The sequence below is a fragment of the Pseudorca crassidens genome, chromosome 17 (genome assembly GCF_039906515.1).
Source record: "Pseudorca crassidens isolate mPseCra1 chromosome 17, mPseCra1.hap1, whole genome shotgun sequence".
NCBI classification, from domain to species: Eukaryota; Metazoa; Chordata; class Mammalia; order Artiodactyla; family Delphinidae; genus Pseudorca; species Pseudorca crassidens.
Genome location: NC_090312.1, coordinates 3,320,762 through 3,338,264, shown reverse-complemented (window position 1 = coordinate 3,338,264; position 17,503 = coordinate 3,320,762). Strand labels below are relative to the sequence as shown.

The following is a 17,503-nucleotide window of genomic DNA, read 5'->3' as shown; positions in this document are numbered from 1 at the left end:
CCTCCCACAGGAGAGCACGCTGACGGCTGGGAGATGTGAGAGGCAGAAAGCGGGCCTTGGAGCGTCCGTGAGTGTGAGGGTTGGTGACAGTTACCCCAGAGGACCGCTTCCCCGGATCTCGTGGACAGAGCTCTCCCCGGGTCCTCCTCCCTTCCACCGCCCACGGCAGGGGTACCTTCCCTTTGGGTACCCGGCCCACCTCGAGGACAGTGATGGGTCTCACCCACATCTGTCGCCCCCGTCCCCCGCTCCGTGTGCAGCAGGGCCCCTACGTGCTCGCACAAGCAGGGTCGCTGTGAACTCCGCCCTGTGCAGTTGGCGGGCGGCGAGCGTGCTGGTCGGCACGCCCCCGGGGGCATTAGCGCCTCTTGGCAGGACTTCCTGCCACCCAGGTCTTGCTGACAGGCAGCGGCATCCTAGGGGCCTGTTAATTAGTCCAAGTGGATAATGGCATCTCGGGATAAAAGGAGGGATGCTGGGGTTTGCTTATTAGGTCTCAGGCAGGAAAGAGAGGTATGGGCAGGCTCTCGCCACCTGTGACTGAGAACCCAGCTGAGCTTCCGAGTCCTGAGGGCAGCCAAGGACAGAGGGGTCATTTCTCTGTGGACCTGGAGTCCACCCACCATGACAGGAAGCCGGAGCCCACCTTGGGGACTCGTGCCCCCTCCCTCTGGAGCCAGATGGCACTGCCTGAGGGCAGGGCTGTGTCCTCCTGTCCTGGTGGCCTCAGGACAGGGTGGCAGGTGGAGGACGCAGGCAGTAAAAGCCAAGAGAGGACAGCCCTGCAGCTCTTCACCTTCCCTTGAACCCGACTCCGTCTCCCCTGCACCCTTGATCTGACCTCCTACCTGAGGTACTAATTTTGATGACCTGTAGCTCTCGTGATGTGGAAACTCTTGGTTTGCTGGAGTGAGTAACAGAAAGAGACAGAGAAGAGCTTAAACAGAGAGACATGTCCCGTGGCGGAGCACCATCACCTAGAGCTCTAATCCTCACCGCCGGGGGTAGCAGATGCTGTGGCCTCAAGTGATAGGAAATGCCAAATAACCGTGGCAGGAAGGGCTCCGAAAGCCTCAGAAGAGGGTGCTGGACTCCAGCCGTTTCCTTGTCGGTAAAAATGGGGCTAATGGTCTGAGCGTCCCTGCGAGAAAATGCGAAGGCGCCACGGGGCAGCTACAGTTAGAGATGCCGACACCACGGTCAGATGTGGTACAGGAGCCGTGGCCCCACCGGGCACACCGCAGGTCACACCGCAGGTCACACTGCAGCTCTCCCGGCGCTTTCATCCCTGTGCTCCGAGCTCGCTCTGCCTGCCCCTCATGCTGGCTCTTCCGCCCCGCAGGTACCGGTAACAGTATCGTGGTCGTGACCACGGCTGGATTTCTTCATCAAGAACTGAAGATTGGCGAGAACTTTAAAGAGATAAGCACCTCCTTCCTGGGTTTCCAGCTCATGCCCGAGGTAACCCGTGCGGCAGGTTGGGCCGGTGCCCCCGTGCCACTGGGCTGCCACCGCCCGCGTCGTGACCCGTTCCCCTTTAGCAGGAGCAGCTCTGGGCGGCCTGTGCCGGGTACGACGACATCTACGTGTGGAGCCTGCAGGACCTCGCCCAGCCCCCGCAGAGGATCCACCTGCAGGACTGCTCCAGGATCCACTGCATGATCCAGGTGAAGAAGCAGGTACGGCGGCCCCCGGGGCTGCTGGTCAAGGCCGGGCCGGGAAGGACGTGGGTCTGCGGGTGCCCGAGAGCACCGCACACCTCTGAGTGGGCTGCCTGTGTGGTGCCCGTTTCTCCTCAGCAGATCTGGGTGGGCGGCACCGGGCTGTCGCAGGGGAGATCCAAGGGGAAAATCTACGTGATCGATGCCGAGAGGAAGACGGTGGAGAAGGAGCTGGCGGCCCACACGGACACGGTGAACACCCTGTGCTCCGCGGAGGACAGATACGTGCTGAGCGGGTCCGGCCGCGACGAGGGCAAGATCGCCATCTGGAAGGTCGAGTAACCCAGGGCGCGTGTGCCCTGTGAGCACGGGACGCGCCTTCTGCCGGCTCCTGGCGCCTCCCCAGAGAAGGCGGGTCTGAGCCTGGGGCGGGGGCACTGGGAGGGCCCCGCTGCGGGGGCCTGTGTGGCTCTCTGGCCTCAGTTACGAGACCGATAGTGTCGCACTTTCTCTCCTGGACTTAGCTGATTAAACTGGACCGTTTCAGGCTGGGGGGCCTGTCAGGCAGCCTCTGCTGAGAAGTCGCCCTGTGCTACCTGGACGGCTCCAGAACCCACGACCTGGGCCGGCACCAGGCCATCCGGGAGCAGTTTAGCCGGAGCACCCGTGACCTGCAGACCTCGGGTCTTGCTTTTCCTCCACTTCACTCACTCGCCAGATACTAAGCACCAGATTCACAGGCGCCCGACAGCCAGCCAGACACTGACCTCTTGTTCGCGGCAAAGCTCATGAGAAGGGGGGAGTTTTAAATGACCACGTTGTGGTTGAACAGGTTTGCACCTGCCCTCGCTGTCCCCCGACAGAGCAGGTGACCAGCGCCTGCCTAGGGAGGGGGACGACACTGGGTTGAGGCTGTCGGGACAGGGCTGGGCCAGCTGACGCAAGCGCTGGGTTTTTTCCTTTTAATTAATGCAACGTTTTTTATAATGAAAAAACCTAGAGACTTTTTTTCAACCAAAGGTCGGCATTCCATCTAAAATAGCACAAACAAACCAACCCTTACCAGACGCTCGTGTCCGTTTCCGCTGCATCTGCATCCTAGGTGCACGGCGTGTATGTGTATGTAGGTGGTGCCTTATTATTTAACTGAGGATAATACTAGCTATGCTCTTATCTTACTAGCTATAAATATTTGCAAAAGGGACCTTTTGTACATTTTTACCATTACCTTTGAGCTGTCATCCCCCAGTTGTGAGCAAGGGAGGTTTTGGCACAGCTGCACTGCGTGAAGGCCCGAGGCCTGTCCCCTATGGGCCCACGATGCGCTCTGCCACAGGGGGCTGGCTGGCTGCCGGACCCTCCCCCTGGGCTCTGGGGACTTGGATAGACATCACGCTGGACCTCGCTCACCCTGAGAGGTCTGTGAGGGTCTCTGTCAGGCCCCCAGCACACAGCCAGGCTTCAGAGGCATCTGCAGTGCCTCCCCGGTGAGAGCTTTGGCTAGGCCTCCGGCTGTGCCTGCAGAACCCAAGCATTCTGGAGGGTCTGCTCACTGACTGACTGACATTTTGGAATGTTCTGAGACTGTGGTGCGGAGAACAGCCAGGTGCCCTAATCCGCCCCTCCCCTCCCCCCGCCACCCCGAGTCTGTCCTCCTGGGGAGGGTGTGTTCCCCTGACTGACTTCTAGAAGGAAGACTAGGCCAGCAGCAACTGGCAGAAGGTGGAATTCTGCCTCTGTAAACACATGAAAAATTCGAGTAAAAGCCTGTCAGAAACCCACGTAAATTATTGAATCCCAGCCCACACGTAACCAGGTATTTTCACCTCGTTGGTAATAAATTCTCTTTTTCACCAAAACCAACACTGCTGTGCGGTTTCCTTACTTTATCCAACATTAACTGGTGGCAGCGCTTTAAAATAATACAGGACTGCTCAACGTCACTAATTATTAGAGGTGCACATCCGAACAACAACGAGGTAGCACCTCACACCGGTCACAATGGCCAACGGTCAAAAGTCGACAGATGACAAATGCTGGAGAGGGTGTGGAGAAAAGGGAGCCCCCCCCCACCACACTGTTGGTGGGAATGTCAGTTGATACAGCCACTATGGAGAACAGTATGGAGGTTCCTTACGAAACTAAAACTAGAAGCACCGTATGACCCAGCAAGCCCACTCCTGGGCATATATCCAGACAAAACTAATTCAAAAAGACACAGGCACCCCAATGTTCATAGCAGCACTATTCACAATAGCCAAGACATGGAAACAACCTAAACGTCCACCGACAGATGAATGAATAAAGATGTGGTGTGTAGAGATACATATACACACACATACACACACAATGGAATATCACTCAGCCATAAAAGAATGAAATAATGCCATTTGCAGCCACGTGGATGCAACTAGAGATTATTATGCTAAGTGAAGTAAGTCAGAAAGAGAAAGACAAATACCATATATCATTTATATGTGGAATCTAAAATATGATACAAAATCAATCTATCTACGAAACAGAAACAGACTCACGGACACAGAGAACAGACGTGTGGCTGCCAAGGGGCAGAGGGTTGGGGGAGGGATGGAGTGGGAGTTTGGGATTAGCAGATACAAACTATTACATATAGAATGGATGTACAAGGTCCTACGGTAGAGCACAGGGAAGTGTATTCAGTATCCTATGATAAACCATATGGAAAAGAATATTTTTAAAAAGTGTGTATGTATGTATAACTGAATCACTTTGCTGCTCTACAGCAGTAACTAACACAACATTGTAAATCAACTATACTTCAATAAGAAAAATACTAACCCCGGAAAAAATTAATACAGGATCATTTTGGATTTGTTCTTATTCATTCTAAGCACCTGTCAAGTTACTTTAATGCAGACTTTCCATTTCCTTTATTCTTGGTGATAATTTTCAAGATCTCATTTGACAGTGATTGCAACTGAAATGAGTACAGAAAAATCAGAGGCTTTTAGGAAATGATCCTTTATATAAAAGAGGAAAAAGAGGTGAACAAGGGGGTTAAAAGGGGAATAGATTGGCTGGTGCAAGTGTATGGTTCTGTATTTATGTAAAAAGAATCTTGCCAGTGGAGTTTGTGGAAATGAAAAGGGCACTTTCATGCCTTCCGTGTTTCCTCTGTGCTTTGGAGAGATTCCACGATGAATGATTTGTCGTGGGAAGGCCCAAAATGAGCCGGAATTCATTAAACAGACCATGATGCCTTCCCTACCTCAGCTTTAGAAACCGGAATTAAACTGGTACCAAAAAAAGTGTTTATCTTGAGCTAGAAGCTCGTTTACTTTAATATAATTCCAGCTCTCCAGCCGTATTTCAGACAACAGACAAGAAAGCTTGGTTTGGGGCCTGGCACGGCGCCACGATGACAATCAAAAGCTCAACCCACTCCCTGGTCACGGGGAATATTTTTATGATTTGTTCTCGGAAGATGCGAATGCACTGCTGGCTCTCAAATGACAACCTTGGTATTGGATGTGATTGTAACATCTGAATTACAAGTGCATGACTTTGATCCATTTCTAGGGGATTCCTTAGGAAGATGAAGAGGTGTTTTATCCACATGACTAGGGAGGGCACAGTTGGAAAACCTGGCAAAGTTGCCCTGCTGTTGCTGCTGCCTGCAAATGTTTGTATCATATTTCTTGCAGGGACTTCCCTGGTGGTGCAGTGGTTAAGAATCCGCCTGCCAATGCAGGGGACACGGGTTCGAGCCCTGGTCCGGGAAGGTCCCACATGCCACAGAGCAACTAAGCCCGTGCGCCACAACTACCGAGCCTGCGCTCTAGAGCCCTCGAGCCACAACTACTGAGCCCGTGTGCCACAACGACCGAAGCCCGCGCGCCTAGAGCCTGTGCTCTGCAACAAGAGAAGCCACCGCGATGAGAAGCCCGCGCACTGCAACAAAATCACCGCAACTGGAGGAAAGCCTGCGCGCAGCAACGAAGACCCAACACAGCCAAAAATAAATAAATTTATAAAATAAAATGAAAAAAAAAGAAAGATATGTCCATGTCCTATAGCCCCTGGGACCTGTGATTGTGGCTTTATTTGGCAAAAGGATCTTTGCAGATATAACCAAGTTTAAGATCTCATGATGAGATGGTCCTGAACCCAAAGACAAGCGTCCTTAGAATAAGAGAAGAGACCAACACAGGGGAGAGGCCAACTGCATGTCGACTGCAAGAGCTGCACTTTAAATATAAAAATGCAAATGGAATAAGAGAAAAAGGATGAAAAACGTGTACCCTGCAAATGATAAGCATAAGGCTGGTAGAGCTGTTAATGTCGGCAAGACAGACTTCAACTGAAGGTGTATTTACAAGAAACAAACAGGGATGTGCACGAGGATGAGAAGGTCAGTACATCAAGATGACACATGATGACCCTATGTGTATACGCATCAGTAACAGAGATTCAAGATATGTGATGCAAACGTGATACAACTGGAGGAGAAAACAGACAGAGCCACTCTCGTTGGAGATTTAACACACTGCTCTCAGGAACTGATAGAACAAGCAAACAAAAAATTAGCAAGGCTATAGAAGATGCGACACTATCAACCAATGTGACCTGACATTACAGAACACTACGCCCAACAACAGCAGAATATCCGTTCTGAACACCGTGGGGTGTTCATCAAGCTAGACCGTATGCTGGGCCACAAGTTGGAAAAGATTTAAATCACAGAAAATGTTCTCAGACCATGCCCAAATTAAATTAGAACTCGGGGACTTCCCTGGTGGTCCACTGGGTAAGACTGCGCTCCCAAAGCAGAGGGCCCGGGTTCGATCCCTGGTCGGGGAACTAGATCCCGCATGCGTGCCGCAACTAAGAGTTCACATGCCGCATCTAAGAAGTCTGCATGCCGCATCTAAGGAATGTGCATGCTGCAAGTAAAGATCCTGCATGCTGCAACTAAGACCAGGCGCAGCCTAAATAAATAAATAAATTATATTTTTTAAAAACCTCTAATTGTTAAAAAACCAACAGCAATAATTACACAAAAATCTCCATATTAAAATTATCTTGGAAGTTAAACAACATACTTGCAAATAACCCATGGATCTAAAAAAAAAAAAATCACAAGGGAAATTATAAAATATTTTCAGCTGAATGACAGTAAAAACACAATATCTCAAAATTTATGGGATGCAGCTAAGGCAGTGCTCAGAAGAAAAATTATAGCTTTAAATGCCTCTACTAGGTTTAAAGTCAACAATCTGAATTTCCATTATAGGAATACAGAAAAATAAAAACATTTAATCCAAAACAAGGAAAGGAGGAAATAATAAAGATAAGACCAAATATCAATGAAATGGAAAACAGAATCAACAAAGCCAAAAATTGGCTCTTAAAAATAATAGGTACGCTCTAGCAAGACTGATCAAGAAAAAAAAGCAAACACAAGTTACCAATATCACGAATGAGACAGAGGATGAAATCTTATAGCCATCAAAAGGATATCGTGAAAAACTTTATGGCAATATACTTGACAGCTTAGATGAAATGTATAAATTTCTTAAAAAACAACTTTATGAAACCAATGCAAGAAGTAGTTGAAAATCTGAATATTCCTATATCTATTAAGAAGTTGACTTTAGTCAAAAACCTTCTCACAAAGAAAATCCTAGGCCCAGTTGATTTCATTAGTGAATTCTAACAAACTCTTAAGGATGGAATACTAAAATTCCATAGAAACTTTCAGAAGAATAGAGGAGGGGAAGACACTTTCCAACTCACTTCAGGAGACCACCATGACCCTGTTCTAAAATCTGACAGTGATCTTACAAGAAAATAAAAGTAGAGATCAGTTCTCCTCATGAACATAGATACAAAATTCCTGAACAAAATATTAGCAAATTGAATCCAGTAATATTTTAAAAGGATAATATAGCATGACTAAGTGGTGTTTGTTCCAGGAATACAAGGTTACTTTAACATTTGAAAACCAATCTATATAATTCAACATATTAGCAAAATAAAGGACAACAACAAAAAAAATAAAAATAAAGGACAAAAGCCATAATGATCATCTCAATAGATGCAGGAAAAAAATTGACAAAATTAAATATTCATGATAAAATACCTTGGCAAACTAAGAATAGAAGGGAACTTCCTCAAACTGATAAAGGGCATCTACAAGAAACCTACAGCAAAAAACATCCTTAATAGTGAAAGTCTAATTGCTTTCCTCTAAGACTGGAAACAAGGCAAGGATGTTCACTTTCATCCCTCCTATTCAGCATGGTCCTGGAGGTTCCAGTCATGGCAGTAAGGCAAGAAAAATAAAGGAAGGGGAAAGGTACATTTATTCACAGGCAATTATGATTGTTTACATAAATCCTGAAAAGAAACTATTTTTTTAAATTAGGAAAGTAAACACATTTAGCAAGGTCACAGCTCAAGATCAATATAAAGCAAATTCTAACAGCAAACAATTGGAAAATGTAAAAATACTACTTACAATAGCATTAAGGACACATCAAATAGGAATAAATTTAAGATGTGTCAGACCTGTGCACTGAAAATTCAGAAACATTGCTGAGAGAAATTTTAAAAGACCTAAATAAATGAAAAGATACACCATGTTAATGGACTGGAACGTTAAATATTGTAAAGATGTTAGTTCTCTCCAAGTCGACCCAACAGATTCCATTTAATCCCAACACAACTTTAAAATAGATATAGTTGTCAATATATACTTATTAAAGTTGTGTTGGGACTTGGATTGGGATCAATTGGAATCTGCTGGGTCAACTTGGAGAGAACTAACATCTTGTACAATATCGATATAGATATATGGATATATTTGGAAATGCAAACTAGAATAGTCACGATAACCCTTAAAAAGAAGATCAAAGCCAGAGGACTCACACGACGTGATTTAAAGCTTTACTAAAAGATACAGTAATTAAGACTCAGGATAAACACATCAGTGGAACAAAATGTAGGGCCTAGACACATAAGTGTACAGTCAGGTGATATTCAACAAAAATTTCAAGACAATTCACTAAGGAAAGTCTTTAAAAAAAAAAAAACAGTGCTGCAATTAGTGGAAAAGAGAAAAAAACTCAACCCTCATCTCACTGTACAACCCTTATCTCACTACACAAAATTTAATTCAAGGGGGTTCAGCTAAATGTAAAGCTATAAAGCTCTAGAAGCAAGCATAGGAGAATTCTCTGGAACCTTGGTGTAGAGAAAGATTTCTTAGAAATGATACAAAAAGTGCTAAATACAAAAGAAAATTAATATATTGGATTCATCAAAATACACCATTAATGTGGTGAAAAGAGAAACCACAGATTGGGAGAAAATATTGACAGTGCTACATCCGACAAAGACTTGTATCCAGAATATATAAAGAGCTCCTACAAATCAATAAGAAGACAAACACTCAATTAAAAAATAGGCAGAAGATACTTCACTAATGAAGCTATATGGTTGGCCAGGTTGAAAAGATGCTTAAAGTCATTAGTCATCGGGGAATACATATTAAACCACACTGAAATACCACTTGGTGCTCGTTAGAATGGCTAATATTAAACATTCACGATAGCAAATAAAGATGAGGCTATTGAGCAAATAAATGGAACTCTCATACGCTGCTGGATAAAAACAGCATAACCACTTTGGGAGAGCTGTTTGTCAGTTTCTTTTAGACACATACCTACCCTGCAACTCCACAATACCACACTTAGTTTTTTTAACCCAAGAGAAATGAAAACATATGTCTACAGAGAGACTCTTATGAGAATGGCCATAGCATCTTTATCTGTAACAGCCCTACAATGGAACACCCATCAAATGGAAAATGGATGTGATATATCCTCGCAATGGAATTCTATGCAGCAGTAAAAAGGAACTAAACAGCAACGTGTATGACTCTCAAAAGCATGCTGAGCAAAAGCAGACACAAAGGCTACGAACCGTTTCCATTTACAGAAGTTCAAAACGGACAAAAGCCGTCCACGGTGACCGAATTCATAATCAGTGGTTGCCTGTGGTACGGGGTGTGTGGGGGATTGAGCTGGAAGGCATCAAGAGAGAACTCTCCGGAATGAAGGAATTATTCCATGCAGATCGAGCGTTAGTTAGTTACTCAGGTGTAGGTATTTGTCAAAACGCTCATGGAATTGCACACTTGGACCTGTGTGTGTCACTGTCTGTAAATTCACCTCACTTAAAAAACAAGACTACGGATTCTACGGCTGTTAAAAAAGAATTAGGGAATATTTTGAATTTGATACCAATAAATTTGACAACTTAGACGGAATGGAAAATCTATGCGAAAGATATAAACAACCAAAGCTCATTTAAGAAGAAATAGATAACTGAATAGGCTTATTTACGATAAAGAAATTTAACCCATAATTTAAAACCTTCACAGGAAGAAAATGACATAAAGAACTCACCGATGAATTCTTCCAAATATATAAGGAATAAATACAAATTCTACGATAATTTTTTTCATAAAAAGAGAAGAGGAGTTGAATGCTTACTATCTCATTTATGAGACTAACATTACCTTGCTACCAAAACCAGAAAAGACAGTACAAAGAACAAAAATACAGACTAATTTCCCTCATAAACATTAAAGTCTTTAGAAACAGTTTAGAAAACCAAATCTAGCAATACATAAAGAGGACATTACCTTATGATCAAGTGGAATTCATCGCAGGAATGCGAAGTTGGTTTAATATTCAAGACCAATTGATGTCATTCACCATCTTAACAAATGCAAAAAGAGAAAACACAAGTTCATCTCAACAGATTCAGAAAGAGTATTTGACATAATTCAACATCGATTCATGTTAAGAACTCTCAGCAAACTAGGAATAGAAAGAAACTTCTTCAACTGGGTAAGGAGCAGCTACCAAAAAACCCACAGCAAAGGCTGTACTTACTGGTGAAGACTGAATGTTCTCACTGTGCAATCAGGAACGAGGCAGACTGCTTTCTCTCACAGATTGGGAGAAAATATTTACAAAACATATCTGATAAAAGACTTGTATCCGTGAAACTCAACAAGGAAAACAACTAAAAAACAGGACAAAAAAACTACGTTAGACATTTCACTAAAGATATACAAATTGCAAACACAGGAGAAGATGCTTAACATCTAAGGAAATGCAGATTAAAACCACAATGGGACACCATTACACCACCCATTGAACGGCTAAAATTTTTTAAACTACGCTGACTAGGATGCTGACAAGGATGTGCAGAGACAAGAGCCCTCATTCGTTTGACTGTGGGAACGCAAAATGGTAGAGCCCATTCTCAAACCCATCAGAAAAGAGTTTGGCAGTTTTTATAAAGTTAAAAATATACATACTCACCAATCCCTCTCAGGTATTTATCGAAGAGAAATGAAAATGTGCATTTCATTACTATACACACAAGTCTCCTACTCAAATGTTCCCAGCAAGTTTTTTGTTTTGTTTTTTTTGCGGTACGCGGGCCTCTCACTGTTGTGGCCTCTCCCGCTGCGGAGCACAGGCTCCGGACGCGCAGGCTCAGCGGCCATGGCTCACGGGCCCAGCCGCTCCGCGGCATGTGGGATCCTCCCAGACCAGTGCGCCACCAGGGAAGCCCCCCAGCAGTTTTATTCATAATAACCAAAAACTAGAAACAATCCAAACGTCCATCAACTGTTGAATGGATAAACAAATTGCAGTACATTCATTTCATGGAATACTACTCAGCAATAAGAGGGAACAAGCTCATGGTGCCTGCAATAATATGGATGCATCTCAAACATTTACGCTAGGGACTTCCCTGGTGGCACAATGGTTAAGAATCTGCCTGCCAATGCAGGGAACACGGGTTCGAGCCCTGGTCCGAGAAGATCCCACATGCCGCAGAGCAACTAAGCCTGTGCGCCACAACTACTGAGCCCGAGTGCCGCAACTACTGAAGCCCACGCACCTAGAGCCCGTGCTCCACAAGAAGAAAAGCCACCACGATGAGAAGCCCCCGCACTGCAACGAAGAGTAGCCCCCGCTCGCCGCAACTAGAGAAAGCCCGTGCATAGCAACGAAGACCCAACACAGCCAAAAATAAATAAACAAAAAATTATGCCAAATAAGGGAAACCAATCACAAAATACTGCATACTATTATATTCCATTTATATGAGACTCAAGAAAAGGCAAAAACTATAGTGACCAAAAGCAAACGAGTGATTGTCATGCATAGGAGGTGGGAGAAGGGAATGCCTACAGAGGGGCACAAGGGAACTTCTTGGGGGGACAAAATATGCTGCCGTGAACATGTGTACAGAAGTTTTTATGTGAACATGTGTCTTCTTTCGCCTGGTATATCCCTAGGAGTGGAATTGCCGGGTTGCATCTTAGCCCGACGTGTGTTCGACTTTCTGAAGCACTATATCATGCTTGCAGTGCTGGTTACACTCTCTACACATTGATCAGAACTTATCATACGGCACACTTAAAATTGGTCAATTTTGGGGCTTCCCTGCAGGCGCAGTGGTTAAGAACCCGCCTGCCAATGCATGGGGCACGGGTTCGAACCCTGGTCTGGGAAGACCCCACATGCCGCGGAGCAACTGAGCCCGTGTGCCACAACTACTGAGCCTGCACTCTAGAGCCCACGAGCCACAACTACTGAAGCCCGCGCGCCTAGAGCCTGTGCTCCGCAACAGGAGAAGCCACCGCGATGAGGAGCCCGCACACTGCAACGAAGAGTAACCCCCGCTCGCCGCAACTAGAGAAAGTCCACACACAGCAATGAAGACCCAACACAGCCAAAAATAAATAAGTAAAATAAATAAATTTTTAAAAAATTGGTCAATTTTATTGCCTGTAAACTATACCTCAAGAAAGCTAATATGTAAAGAAAAAATAAAAGTTGAAATCAAAGAGAAAAAGGAGGCAAATCATGATTAATCCTGAATTACACACTTTCCTGATGCTCAGTGCTCAGATTAACGAGATGACGCCAAAGGTCTACTCACTTTGTGCCATGCAGAGCCAGCCGAGTCCAAAGTCTCCTATGTGCATTGCAGCAGCTGTGCCGGGAACGGTGTCACTCTGGATCTGTCATCTACCGCCAGGAGGGCGTGTGGTGGATATGCTAGTTGCCGCCACCCCGCTTGGCAAAAGTCCTCTGTGGTCCTTCAGGCTGGGTCTCCTTCTTCAGCGTCCTGCTGCTCTCCACCCTTCCAGGACCCTGGGAAGAGTCCTACTCTTGTCTTTGAGAGTGCGTATGTGTGTTTTCTATCATTTCTAAGGGCCTGGAAAAGACACTGTGTGTCCACCTTCTGGTATCTCAGAGCTCAGTTTCCTGATCTAAAAATTGTAAGTCTCTCCATTTTGTTGGCAGAATCAAGCACGTAACAGAATGATGTAAAAGGACTGTGCAAATGGGAAGCATATAAAAGCTTTATAATTAAAGCCAATGTGTCCTCTAGACTGAGTTTGAAGCCAAATGGGAGATTTCTAAGAATTCAACTCTTCAATAATAAATTTTTCTTCTCCCACTCCCAGGAAAATCCTAAGGCATACGTCCCAGAAACACAAATTAGTGAGTTTTTAGAATGATAGATGAGGTATAGACAGACAGGTTAGACAGAAAATAGATAAGGTAAATAGACATAAATACAACTTTTTTTCTGATTTTCCGATAAAAATGAAACAAACACTCCAAACAAAAACCTCTGTTCATACTGTTAAAACAATGTAGTAGACCCATATGTGCTAATAAGGAAAGATGATCAACTATTTTGCGAAACAAAAAAACGTACATTGCAAACTCTACACAGTGTGGTCCAATTTTTGTTAAAAAAAAAAAAGATTGTTTCTGCTTTAGCACATGTGGGACAGATGTGGAGGCGTGCGGGTTGGACGGGGTCTGGGGCACTGCTTTTCCGTTATCTACCGCCCGTGTGTGTGCGTCCTCCAGCCAGCGGCCTGGAGTGGCCTCCCCAGGCAGGTGACTGCACCTGCGCCAGGTGAGGCGTGGCGGCGCCGCACCTCCGCCCCGCGCCAGGTCTCGCGGGCTTTGCGCATCCTGGGCAGCGGCTGGACGGACACCAGGGGGCGCTGCGCGCTCGCTTAGCCGGGCCCTGACTCCAAGCCCCTCCCCACGGGGAGGGCCCGCCTCTCGCTGCCTGCACAGCGGCAGGAGGGGCAACGCGCGGACCCTTCAGTCCCCACGACAGGGAGGCACGACCCCCTTGGTCCCCACGGCAGGGAGGTGTGGCCAGGTTCTGCCCGCGGGGGCGCTCAGGGCACAAGCGCAGGGCCAGGGCCTCCCAGTTTCCATCCTCCTGATGCCCAGGCGCAACCCCGGGACCCCGTGGTGATCTCGCCCCCAACCCCACCCTGCCGAGGGTCCGAGCCGGCCCCTTCGCCCCTCCGACATCCCCAGGCAGCCTCCCCAGTGCCCCAACTCAGAGCCAGCCTGCGGCCCACTGCAGGTCAGCAGCCTCGGAACAAATCAACCCATCCTGCGTTCATCTCTCACCGGCTGCGTGACCTTGAGCGAGCCCCTCCCCCTTCCTTTCTTCTGTTGCCAAGTGCAGGGTGGCTTGCAGCTGCCCAGGGTCCCACCCAGTCCGTGTGGCACACACCCCATGGCTGACGGCAGCTTGGCCGCTCCCTGGCTGGCTGGTGGTAACCAGGGCCGTTCCCGAGTTTTCCACCCTTCCCTGGAAGGCTCTCTTACCAGCCGTCAGGGCCCCATTACCCACCCACCAGGACAGGCCTTGGCAAGGACGGGCTGCCAGACGTTTGCCCTCACCTGGCCTGGGGCCCCAAGCTCGGGGTCTGGCCTGAAAGGGCTGTTGTCAGGTCACCAGCATGCTGGGTGGTTATCGCCCCCAGCTGGCTCAGCCTGAAGCCCACCTGCGCCAGGTGAGGTGGGCCGAGCTGAGACCCCCACCCACCCACCCACCCCCCTCACCTCTGGCAGGTGCCCTGGAGGGCCTGGGAATTCTGACACGGGCCCCCAGGTTTGGGGCTGGGAGCGCCTCTGGGGACACTTCAGGAGCCCTTACCTAGTCCACACCCACTGGCAGCCTTTGGTCAGAGCGGGGCGTCTCTGTCCTCTCCACAATGGACCCACCCAGGTTCCAGGAGGGCAGGGGGCGGGCCTGGGTCCACAGCCCAGCCACAGGAGGGCCGAGGGAGGGGTTCTGGAGAAGTGACACAGACACACCCACGCTGTCACCTGGCAGGGAAAGGTTTATTCAGTTTCAACCACAGAGTGACAGAGCGAAACAGACATAGGGAGAGCCTGGTCTACACCGGAAAGTGAGCGTGTTACACAGACAGGACCTTATGCACAGGGATGGGGCAGAGAGTGCCACGCAGCCACATCTACCGGAAAGAAGCCCTGAGACCTAGGGCTCTGCATCAAGACACACGAACACCAGGCCGCTTGTGCCCACCTAATAAAAAAATGAAGTGATGTGCGATATTACTTTTCTTTATAATCCCTTTTCCTCGTAAAACGTTATGTGTTTAACACACACTCATATCACTGCTAAAATCAGCAAGAGCTATTATAGCGCTCCAACTTAATTAAGTTGATAAAAAAAAAGTTGTCCTGTGGCCAGTTCACAATGGAACTAAATAAGTTTTGTTCTGAGATGCCTGGGGAGTCTCTCTGGCAGCAAGAGGCATTTCCAACAATTGGGTCATTCCGCCACCGAGAGAGTCTCGGTCCACAGCACGTGGAGCTGTGCCCCTGGCAGCCCGGGGTAGGGCAAGAGGGCAAGGTGGGCACTCAGCTCGGTGGAGGCCCAGTGGAGGCGGCCACTCCCCAGGATGGGCTGGCCAAGGGGCCAGGACGGCAGTGGGCAGCTCCCCACGAGGAGGTAATGACAACAGCCCCCAAACGTACCGGGTGCCCAAGGGCCACGATGAATCGACACCACTCCGCTGACAGCTGAGCCCCAGGAACGCTCAGGGGGTGGACCCTCGCGTTAGCCCTGTCAGGCAGGCCTGAGGCCCCAGGCCCGGAAGCGGGCAGGAGATGGATGGTGTGTCCTAGAAGCAGCTGCCTGCGGATGGAACACGGAGAGTCGGGCACGTCCGTTTCTGGCAGCAACCTTCCCAGGAGGCCCCTCACAGGGGTGCCTGCGCTCACAGCCGGGGCAGCCAAAGGTGGACAGAAGCCCGGGTGGAAGCCCAACAGCTCGAAGGTGGCTCATGTCCAGAGAATCTGGTGTCTGACAGCCTTGCTCTGCGCAGCTGTCCCTGTCACCGGCTGCTGCGTGCCCTCAGCTGCACAAGGGATCGGCTGGCACCTCCCGGAGCGTTTTTTCAGCTCAGGCTACAGGGGCCTGTGGTGCCCGGAAGGCGAAGGCTGGACAGAGAGGACGGCCCTTCCCCACAAGCTCTACCAGCCACTCCTGCCCCTGCAGCCTCTCAGAGGCTCCACCTTGGGGTTCTGGGGGGCCAGAGATCTACGTCTCCACACACTCGAGCCTTTAAGAAAACACACCCGAGGACCATTCGGAGCCAGCCGCCCTGCCTCCCTCTGGGGGACACTGCTGGTCCCCCCACCTCAGGGGCCCTCCAGCCACCCGGGGAACATCGCAGTGCTGACCCTGCTGACAGAATTGGGACCAGGTCCCACCTGGCCGACCTCGATGGCCCCTCGAGCCTCCCCACGGGGGCGCTCCCACACGGGGCAGACCCCCGCCACGTGTTTGGGGCATCGATTTGATTCTCCACTCAGCGGGCTTTTATAGGGAACCAGGGGTGCAAACCAGACCTATGTTACCCTATTTTGGTAGTAAGTCCATTTATATGACACGGCGACCAACCAAATCCCTGCCAAGCCCCCTGCTCAGGGACGCCGGGCCCTGAGCGGTGCCCACAGACCCCCGGGGCCCACAAGGCCAACTCCAGGGTCATCTCCAGCATCGGCCACCCGGCCAGCCTACCCAGGGGTTGTCACAGCCCACTGGTCACAGCCTGACCAGTCCCCTTGGCCGGAGCACCAGACAGAGGACGCTTCGAGTTAGCAGGCCACAGAGCACCGCTCTGGGGCAGTCGCCCCACGTCGCCCTGAGGTACAGCGATAGGACACACCCCTGAGCCATGGGCGGCAACCACCGCGCTCATGCAGCCCGCCCGCCCTGCCTCTCGGCTCCTCTTAAGACACAAGGTGACGACAGAGCTTCAAGTCAGTGCGACCTGGGAATAACCTCACTGCAAGGATGGTGCCTGCTCGCTCCCAGGCGAGGGGCCGGGAGGGCAGTGCTGCGGGCCGGCTCCATGGCTGCCCCCGATCCAGACCACAAGGCACCTGCCCTCCCAGACCGACACAGTAAGACACACTTTGGTCACAAACAGCCAGAGGCTTTGAAATCTGTAAAGCTCGACGGCAGGACACTCGCTTCTGCCCGGAGCCGCCAGCAGCGGCCACGCCCTTCCCTGCTGGCCTTTATCGCAAGCACTTTCCAGGTGGTTCTTGTCCTAACAGTGACTTCAACAAATGTCCTTTGATGTCTTCGCTGGTGCAGATCACGGTCAACTTTAAGGCTGGGATCTCCAGGGTCAACACGCTTTCCAGGTGGTGGTCTCGCCACAAGCCCCTCTTGCTCCTATAAATCAAACCCCAGCCGGGCCCTGAGGGCCCTGGGTCTGGAAGGGAGCGCTGGCTGTGGATAGGGGTGGGCCCACGAGGGGTGGCCCTCTCCCCACCATCCCCGCCACCATCCCCATATAGTCTATGCTCTCCGGCCTCCCTGTTTTCTAGCTGCCAGGAGAACCCTCGAGGAGCAGCTAAACGCAGGCTGCGATCGAATCACAGCAGGAGGACCTACCATCC

The 17,503-nt window shown here is 49.1% G+C and overlaps 2 protein-coding genes across 7 annotated transcripts in view; one reads left to right on the top strand and one right to left on the bottom strand.

Annotated features, from left to right (window-relative positions):
* The window catches only part of DENND3 (DENN domain containing 3), a 59,054-nt gene extending 55,530 nt beyond the window's left edge, over positions 1-3,524 (top strand). For 4 of the 6 annotated variants that reach the window (XM_067712776.1, XM_067712773.1, XM_067712777.1 and 1 more), the window contains 3 exons: positions 1,343-1,461; positions 1,542-1,679; positions 1,800-3,524. In XM_067712776.1, the coding sequence (XP_067568877.1) occupies positions 1,343-1,461; positions 1,542-1,679; positions 1,800-2,003 (461 nt within the window). In that variant the 3' untranslated portion in view covers positions 2,004-3,524. The remainder of the gene's footprint in view (positions 1-1,342; positions 1,462-1,541; positions 1,680-1,799) is intronic. The other 2 variants (XM_067712775.1, XM_067712774.1) reach the window with 2 other exon arrangements.
* An 8,749-nt stretch (positions 3,525-12,273) lies between these two features.
* The window catches only part of SLC45A4 (solute carrier family 45 member 4), a 79,107-nt gene continuing 73,877 nt past the window's right edge, over positions 12,274-17,503 (bottom strand). Inside the window, exon 8 of the mRNA XM_067712782.1 lies at positions 12,274-12,953. Coding sequence (XP_067568883.1) covers positions 12,837-12,953 — 117 coding nt within the window. The 3' untranslated portion in view covers positions 12,274-12,836. The remainder of the gene's footprint in view (positions 12,954-17,503) is intronic.